Here is a 10010-nt window from a genome sequence, read left to right as displayed (position 1 = left end):
CTACATCAAAGCATATTTGTTTACATTCATCAATACGTTTTTAGCATATATATGTCTTAATCACCTTTACCTAACCTTTATAAGCAACTCAATGTTCAAATTTAACTATTAATATTTATACTTCTAGATATTGAATAGCCAAAATTATTCTTAATCTTCAATTCATAACAATATCTTGTGTTCAAAATACACATCTTATCTACTTGAATATATTCTATTTTAAATCTCATAAGTAGGTCAAGACCCCATTCTTTTTCAGTCTTATTCTAGCTTTCTTTCTTTGCCAAATCATCTTCCATGTCCGTGCTTTTGAGTCGTCAAACCAATCTCCTTGTATTGTTATATGTATTGTGTAATATTGAAAAGACTATCCAGTCGCCATTTTTTTAAGAAGGCTAGCAGGTCTGGCAGGTCTAGCAGGTCATCTCTTAATTTTTCCCTCTCGACATAGTTGTTCTGAATTATTTATCTTCTCTTCCATCTGTTCCTCTTCTTGATCCTCAGGTTCCTTCTGGTTTATATAGCAAGTTTTTTCCTCCTTCCGTGTGGTCAGATTGTTTTCTGGACTTTCCATTGGCTGTACTTGTTGGGCAGTTAAATCTTCTGTCATAATATTTAATTGTTCCACTTTTTCTGTTGTATTCTGTATGATTGATTTTTTAGTTGTAATCAAAATGTGAGTTTGCATATCTGAGCTGCTTTCTCGTTTTTTTCTGAAGGCTCTCATTTCATTGCCAGCTGTAAGAAGCGTTTGGTAAATTGCTTTCAACGCAGCAATAATTTGTTTCTGATTTTCCTCCATAAAAAAAAGTCTGGTCTTGGTCTTCTTCCATAATGATGAATTAGATTAGAAGCTTTTACAGGTTTTTTTTTGTTTTATTTTTTTCAGTCAATAGAAAACAAAGCTGAATCTCTCACAGCTGGTGTTTCAAGATTGAATGAATCTTATCTTGTTTTCTGGGCTATCAGCCAAGTCTCTTTTAGAGAATAACAGATTTAAGTTTCAGATTTAGCCACAAGATGTCGCCCCTGTCATTTGAAAATTTCTTTTCAGTCTCAAAGTTATTTTAATCTTTTCTGTTTTTCTTCTATTTTATGAGGAAAAACCCAGATCTTTAATAAAAATTAGAAAGTAAAAAATAGATAGTAGAAAATCTTTTAATCCACAAACTTTAGGAAATAAAATCCCGATTGGGATTCAATTATTTTTTCAACGTTTTAAACTCCCCTGGATAATCAGTCGCCGCTGTTTCTGGAGGGAGGGCTAAAAGCCCCCTTTCCTCTCATGGGGGAAAGTACTTTAGTAGCTTACGTAGGTAGAAAAAGGTAGTTAGAATTTAAGAGAGGTAGCTCTCACCCAGTCTCTTCCACGCTGCTTTCATGTTGCCTGGTAAGTGTGACTTTGGCTGTCCGCAGCCTAGGGACCGGCCATTTGTCCGCCGGTTTGGAGGGAACGCTAGCTCTAACGGGAGAGCTACTGCTCTCCCGCAATCCAGCAAAAGACCCTCCTTGCTGGTCGCCTATACAGGGCGATTCTTTGACCCTTTTAGGGCCCCCCAGTGATGCAAAACTGGATGAGGAAGACGGAGCTCGTCTTCCAACTGTCCATGGCGGCCACGTCGGCAAACCAGAAGTCTAATTTGTATTCTCTGTGGCATGATTTGGTAAAGCTGCTAAAGTGTAATCCTTTTGTTATGATTATATACTGTGGTTTTGTAATTATAATTGCAAATATTGTATTTTATGGCTTATTTCCACTATCATGCAACATGAATTGTTTTAGATTAAGCAGCATGCAAGCTAAATGAATAAATGAATGATCCAGGAAAAAAATCAATACTCTCCTTTTGCAATCTAGGAATAATAGTACAATATTAAATAGATAAGTAGGTAGTTATAGCCATAGTTACTTTTCAAGAATTGGAAATAAAAATTTCAATCTATTAAAAAAATTACAAACATGCATTTGTGAATAAACTTACCAGATAGTAGCTAACTGTGTCTGAGATAAGTTTGACTGTAGAAGAACATTTCTTGCCTGAAATCCTTAATAAATCAAATGTAACAATTTACTACACACATTAACATCTAAAACCAGTTAGAGCTATGAACTAATGATCTATATTTTAAAAAGGTATCCAACTAATTTCATTTTAAATTTCATTCCAAAAGACAGTCTTACAAAAAATTCCAAACATAAGCAGCACAGGGAGCCAAAATTTCTGTGGTACGTTCTTGCAGTCATAAATTGAGTTGAACCACGTTTTCATGATAATTTTTATGGCAGTCAAGTGAATCATGCAATTGTTAAGCTAATTGTCAGAACCCGTTCCTTTGCTGGGGGGGATTACCTCTATTCTTTTCCTTTCTGCGGGTTCTGCCATACTCCTGGGGGGAGGGGGAAAGCTTTGGGGATTTGACATGTTAATTCTTCCTTTCACTTAACCGCTACAATGTATCCTCTCCGCTTCCTCTATCTGCTTGCTCTTTGAACTGTCTCCCCTTGATACCAGCATGGGGTGAGAAAGGAATGTGCCTCTGGCCATCTGGCTTCTCTCTCGCTACGGAAGAAGAGATGCGAAGACCCAACAACGTTTTCACAGCCTTGGGAATGGAGTCTTATCAGCCCCATTCCCACAATGGACTAATACCTGGGGATTGGCCCGTTTGAACTGACTGGATGAAATATTGAAGTGGGGTTTACTTTTTGCTCCTTTAACCTATTGATTTGAGTGGGAAATCCTCAGATCCTGCCTTCTATGCCTGCTGTCAACTTCTCCTAATAAAAGTTCCTTTTGGGATGACTCCATTCCAAGAGTTCTACTTTCTTGGGAAGAGGTTTTGAAGCGGGTCCAACATTAATCTAGCTTTTCCAATGGGTATTTTTTTGCTAGAAATCAGCAAAAAAAAGTCTGAAATCATGATCATTGGACCACAGGATGCTGCAAACCAATCATAAATGTGAGCTGACTGCCAAGAGCCCTAATTGAAACCACATAACTACACTACTTAAGAACCCAGGAGAAGCTGTGGCCTCAAGCCTTGGGAGATACAGTGCATTCACTTTTGTCAAATTTGTTATGCTGAAGCCTGATTCTACAGTTATTAAAATTCATTTTTTCTCATCAATCTATACTCAGTACCCCATAAGGACAAAGTGAAAACAGAATTTTAGAAATGTCTGTAAATTTATTAAAATGAAAAAACTGAAATATCACATTGGTATAACTATTCAGACCCTTTGCAACAACATTTGAAATTTAGCTCAGGTGCCTCCCATTTTTCTTGATCATTGCCGACATGTTTCTACACCTTGGAATCAATCTGTGGTAAATTAAATTAATTGGACATGTTTTGAAAAAGAACATACCTCTCTATAGAAGGCCTCACAGCTGACAACACAGACTGTAGCAGAGCAAAAACCATGATGTCAAAGGAACTGCCTGCAGAGCTCAGAGACTATTGCAAAGATTATTGCAAGACACAGATCTGGAGAAGACTACAATAAAATTTCTGCTGCACTGAAGATTCCTAACAGCATAGTGGCCTCCATAATTCTCAAATGGAAGAAGTTGGCACAACCAGGATTCTTCCAAGATCTTGTCACCCGGTCAAATTGGGGGAGAAGGGCCTTAGTAAGAGAGGTGACCAAGAACCCGATGGTCACTCTGGCTGAGCTCCAGAGATCCTGTGTGGAGATGGGACAGAGTTCCAGAAGGACAACCAACCCTCCATCGATCTGGGCTTCATGGCAGAGTGGCTAGATAGAAGCCTCTCCACAGTGCAAACATATGAAAGCCTGCTTGGAGTTTGCAAAAAAGCACCCGAAGGATTCTCAGACTGTGAGGAACAAGATTCTCTGGCCTGATGAAACCAACATTGAATTTTTTGGCCACAATTCTAAACGTTATCTCTGGGGGAAACCAGGCATCGCTCATCATCTGCCCAATATCATCCCAATAGTGAAGTGTTGTGGTGGCAGCATCATGCTGTGGGAGGATTTTTCAGCAGCAGCGACTGGGAGACTGGTCAGGGTTGAGGGAAAGCCGAATGGGCAGTCAGGGATATCCTCAATGAAAACCTGTTCCACAGCACTCAGGACCTCAGACTGGGCCAAAGGTTCACTTTCCAACATGACAATGATCTTAAGCACACAGCCAAGACAACACAGGAGTGACCTAGGGACAACTCTGTGAATGTCCTAGAATGGCCCAGCCAGAGCCCTGACTATTGAACATTTCTAGAGGGACCTGAAAATGGCTGTTCACTGACAGTCGCTATCCAACCTGACTGAGCTTGAGAGGATTTGCACGGAAGAATGGCAGAAAATCCTCCAATCCAGGTGTGCAAAACTTGTTGCATCATACCAAAAAGGCTCGAGGCTGTAACTGCTGCCAAAGGGGCTTCAGCAAAGGATTGAGTGAAGGTTCTGAATGCCAATGTGATATTTCAGTATTTTCTTTTTAATAAATTTACAGACATTTCTAAAATTTTGTTTTTACTTTGTCCTTATGGGGTTCTGAGTATAGATTAATGAGAAAAAAATGAATTTCAACAACTGTAGAATCAGACTGCAGCATAACAAAAATGACAAAAGTGAAAGGGAGTCTGATTTCTGAATGTACTGTAGATGCACTGCCTTTCCTAACTGTAAATTTTAATGTATATAAGGCAAAAACTAATAAATACCACTGGTATTATAATAATTTGTCAAAATTAAATTAAATTTAGTTTTTGTCCCAACACAACTCTCAGGCGATAATGTCTGGAAACCATTAAAAAGTCATGTATGGTAAATGGCCTGAAAAATATTGTAATTTATCAATAGCAATAGTACTTAGACTTATATATGCCCCATAATGCTTTATAGCACTCTCTGAATGGTTTACAGCAGGGGTGTTAAACTGCTGGCCCGCGGGCCGGACGTGTCACGAGGAAACCGCACCCACTCCATTGTCAAGCAATGGGGGAAAAGCTCCGATACATCGCGAGTTTGACATGTCTGGTTTACAGAGTCAGCATATTGGCCCTAACAATCTAGATCCTCATTTTACTGACCTCAGAAGGATGGAAGGCTGAGTCAACCTTGAATCAGTGAGAATCAAACTGCTGGCTGTCAGCAGAATTAGCCTGCAATATTGTATTCTAACCATTGTGCCACTTCAGCTTCTCATTTCTAATTTATACACTCATGAAAAACCACAATATGTTTGCATGTACTTGATAATGGAATATCACCCCAGCTAGATCTGAGAACTAAGATTCCATTTGTGTATAGTTCCTTAGTCTATAGTCCAGGGTTGAGCAGGATGGGATCAGATGAATATTGGGAAACTCAGGAAATCCAGGGCTCTGGCTTGGTTGGGAATCGAAAAAATATTCCTGAAAGCATATATCCATTCTATAACTAACTATAGAGATACATCCATGAAGACCCCAAATTTTGTCTTTGACTTGAAGGAGATTCTACCTTATTTCACAATACATAAAAAAGTATTTTCAAAGTAATTCCCTTTGAAATGCTTTTTAAATTAAAATTTAATTTAAAATACATTTTAATATGTATTGCAAACATGCAGAAAAAAACATTTTGTTAATTAAAACTAGGACAATATGATATAATGTGTAGATTCTTTCAAAACCAGAAAAATGATTACTGAAAAAAGGGTATTAATTTTAAAATAAATCTTGTGTATTTTTATTTTTGAGAGCCAGTCTGGCTAATGGTTAAGGCACCAGGCTAGAAACTGGGACATTGTGAGTTCTAGTCCCGCCTTAGCCATGAAAGCCAGCTGGGTAACCTTGGGCCTGTCACTCTCTTTCAGATCAGTCCACTTCATAGGGTTGTTGTTGTGGGGAAAACAGGAGAAGGAAGATGTTTGTTCCCTTGAGTTATTTGTAAAAAAATAAAGAGAAGGGATGTAAACAAATATAAACAAACAAACAAACCAACCAACCCATCTTTAAATCCAGCACTAACCTGAAAGGTATCCACTCATTCCTTTATCAAGGCTATTAAATTTTTGCCTGTATTTTAATCTTGAAGCCTGAGGAACTGCCCAATCTAAAGATCCTGTCTTTGGTGAATTGCCAGTTAATGAGGTAGAAGAAGAAGAATTTGAACTGTAATATAAACCAGAGTTGATTAAAAAAAAACCATGATATTCAAAATTAACATTCTTCTTCTATTTTTCTGCAGATTACTATTTTTTCCCAACCAATCTTCCCAAATACTGAGATTACACTTCAGGTGCAAAGATAATCAAAAGAAGTGATCTCGTTGGGGAAAAAAAAGAAATTAAATCTATTGATTGAGACTTAATATTTCAAGTATGAAGATCCATACCTACTAGATCCTAAATCTATCAAGGATTGAGTTTTCTGAATGTTGGAACCACCAAACCCGCCTATCATGGGAGTATATGAACTAGAATGAGGCAAAGCTGAAACAAGAAAAATATTGAAATGGGTTAATAATTAGTCCAGTCCTGGAAAGAAACATCATCATCTCTACTGGAAAAAAGACTTATCCATGTTGCTGAACCCTGATTGCCAGTATTGAGAAAGTCAAAGGAGGTGTCCAACCTTGGCAACTTTAAGACATGCCTGGCTGGAGAATTGTGGGAGTTGAAGTCAAGTTTTAAAGTTGCCAGGATTGGACATCCCAATATATAAAAACATTTGAATGTATACGTAAGTGCATTTCTTTTAGGTGCATAGATCTGAAAACTTTTATACTAGCTTTGAGAACGTCTCTGATTCCAAGGCCTATTAACCAAAACCTGAGGGAAGAACCTGTTGGGCGGGGGAGGGGGTTCCTAAGGAAAGGGATCAGTCTTTTGAGGGGACAGGAGTTAGACTGGGAAATAAAATACTATAAGTAATTTAAGCATCTGCAAAGCCAATCAAGCTGCCTCCCGGGTCAAAGCAGACTAAAAGTGATTGTTTCACCATCTCTACTGATCCTCAGCTAGTACTCTCCGATTCTCTATTGGTTCTCTCAAGCTCAGAAGTTCTGACAAACAGCATACTCACTCCTCTCTTAATGTACTCCACATCCAACTCCTCTTTCCAATTTATATTTTATTTTCTGTTTCCTCTATTATTCCCATCTTCACCACACTTCCTCCTCCATTTTATTCCCTTTTTAAAATTAGTTGTAAAGACATTGTTCTGGAAAATCTAAGCTATACAGTTTTATTTATGAAATTTTATTTTGCTGTAAAGATCAGCTTTAACCCCATTCTGAATAACTGCAAAGTGCATGGAATATTGATGCATTGTTTTTATGGGTTCTGTAGCTGGCCAGAAAAGACACTGCCCAGAACCCAACCACAAATTGAGGACTTTATGCCACTGACATAGGTAAAAGAAGTGACAAAGGAGAGGGAAAAATAAATCCCACTTGCAGAGTGGAAAAAATGGAGCCTATATCTCCCTCCACATTGACAGGTGGGAAAATCAGTTTGCATAAATAATAGTAAATTATTTTTTAAGTAGGGGAGGGGAGATAGTGCACCTCCTTCACCCCTCTGCTTGTTCTCCATTACAAAACAAAATATTGGGGAGGGATTTCTGGGGGAACAGAGGAGAATGGAACAAATAGGATACATGTGGGAGAAAAAAAACCTCGCTAGGAATGGAGACTAGATTGGCTTTTCAGTCTTGATTGTTTTTATGCAAAAATGCCCGAGTCAGGCTATCAACATTCGGAAACTAAACATTTGGAAACTAAACAACATGCTCGGAGAACAAACCACCACCATCAGGCTGTCAAAACTGGAAACTTTCTGGCATTAAGGTACTCACTGGAAGAGTAGGACATAGTTAATGGCTGAAGAAGGCTGGAGGTTCCATTTGGCAATAATGGAGGGCTGGCAGAAGGCAACAATGGGGTCGAAATCACCATGGGAGAAATAGAAGGTACAGATGTCAGATTGGACATGGGAGCCAAAGGCACCACCGTAGACAGATTTGGCATACTGCCCATACCTGGAGAAATTCAAGAGTCAATATAAATACACCAGTCCAAGAATATGCAATCCACCCCTCTCCCTGAAATAGATGGCTGGCTCCATTTGCATATGCTTCTCTTTTTAAAAATGATTTTTCTGAAACTGGCTGTTGAGAAAGAATTCAAAGGGCTAGCTAGACTAAACATTTTGTTTTTAATAAATTACTATCCTTGAATAAATTTGTATTCCACTAATGTGGACATTTGTATCTATCACCAGGACAGATATTGTAAAAACTGGTTTTGGTTAGGCAGCTTATACTTGCACAAAGCATTATTTCATTTGTTCCACCAAATGACCACAGTTGCCACTTCTGGCTGGGAAAATTAGCATAAGTCCAAACACTGGAAAGCAGTAGAATGAAAATATAATTACTTGTTTTTACTGTACTCAATGGCTATCAAAATAATCTTTAGCCATATTTTCTTCACACAGTTTTAACAAATGTAATGCTTATACAAATCTGCAGAGAATCCTCCATCATTATCACGCGTAACAGAGAAGGGGCCAATCTCTAGATATTTGCATGATTACCAAAACGAGCAGAAATCAAGGGAGAAAATGCTGGAGACTGTTTCATGATTGGAGGAAGCACCATAGGCAAAGACTGGCCTTGCAGTTTCAGTTTGATGAGTTTCATAGCTATGGAGAACTCCAGCTGATCCATTTTCCCATCTTTATTCAGGTCACTAAGAGCCCTTTAAAATAAACAAAATGCACACAAACTGAGAGTATGTATATATGTTCAATTGTTAATGATAGTGGTTATTACTTTGTCAATTACTCACACCTAACAGAGCATGAAGTTTTTCCCACTATTTCTAGCAATATCTGTTGCTGATCCCTTATCTCCAAACAAGTCTCACAAGCATGTTCTTTAGTAATCCTGGTATGTAAAACAGCCAATGGGCAAAGGTGAGAATTCAGCACACTGAAAACCACAAATCCAAGGGCTATATTTGGCCGTAGATCACCAAGTGCTATTTATAACTATTAGGAAAACGATATAAAATTACATCCACATTCATAACATCTAAACTCTTACTTTACAAAGTATGCTTGGAAGAAAACTTATCAAGCTGATGAAATACCAACCAATCTCCATTAGCACCCAATTCAAATGTGCTCTTTTGTTACTAAACTTTTTAAAAGAAAATCCTTTTTGAAGGATGGATTCTCTAATCAGATTCTCAAATTATTTTCAGAAATGATACTAATGAAGATCCCTTTTAAGAGTTCTGCCTTTTAATAGGACCGTTTTACAGTAGAAAATTAGATTTAGATGTAAACGTGCCATTTTTAAGATAATGCCAGTCCATTGAGGATCTGTATATTGCATGGGGCAGAAGGAAAATTGAGAAAATATCTACAGACCCCTCACATTCTGGACATAAACTGTTTCAATTCCTCCCCTTGTGACACTGTTACAGGGCACTGCATGCCAAAACAACCAGACACAGAGATAGTTTTTTCCCTCGTGTATCGTTCTGCTGAACACCTAATTCCCACAGTACTGTCTTATGTCTTAGGATATTTACCCTTGTAATACGGCTTTAGTATTATTATTATTATCCTTCTCATCTTTTCTACTACCTTGTCTCATTGTCATGATTATTATTACTTTGCTGTTTTGCATGTACACTGAGAGTTTATGCACTGGAGACAAATTTCTTGTGTGTCTAATGACATTTGGTCAGATAAATTATTCTCTTCTCTTCAAGGTGGTCCTTGAGTTATGACTATTCATTCTGTGACCTTGCAAAGTTACAGTAGTGCTGAACAAATGATACTAATGTGGTCATGTGATCAAAATTCAGGTGCTTGGCAGTTTGTTCAAACTTATAACCGCAGGAGCATTTAAACTTCCCTCACCTGCCTATTTTCACTCCCATCTTTGTCCTTTTGGCCACCCTGCACAGCAGCATTCCTTGGCAGTAGCACTGCAGGCTTTTGGCAAATGCCATGATTTTGGTTTCTGATAGTTAAGCCCTAGCT

At 38.1% G+C, this 10010-nt stretch overlaps 1 protein-coding gene across 1 annotated transcript in view; it reads right to left on the bottom strand.

Annotated features, from left to right (window-relative positions):
* The window catches only part of ITSN2 (intersectin 2), a gene marked incomplete in the record, with an annotated part of 76320 nt that overhangs the window by 45963 nt on the left and 20347 nt on the right, over positions 1 to 10010 (bottom strand). Inside the window, 5 exon segments of the mRNA XM_015812315.1 lie at positions 1983 to 2046; positions 5981 to 6123; positions 6347 to 6443; positions 7810 to 7992; positions 8550 to 8713. Of these exon segments, the coding sequence (XP_015667801.1) occupies positions 1983 to 2046; positions 5981 to 6123; positions 6347 to 6443; positions 7810 to 7992; positions 8550 to 8713 (651 nt within the window).

Source organism: Protobothrops mucrosquamatus, unplaced genomic scaffold, assembly GCF_001527695.2.
Source record: "Protobothrops mucrosquamatus isolate PMUCROS unplaced genomic scaffold, P.Mucros_1.0 scaffold78, whole genome shotgun sequence".
In the NCBI taxonomy this organism is placed as follows: Eukaryota; Metazoa; Chordata; class Lepidosauria; order Squamata; family Viperidae; genus Protobothrops; species Protobothrops mucrosquamatus.
This window is presented reverse-complemented; position numbering and strand designations above follow the sequence as displayed.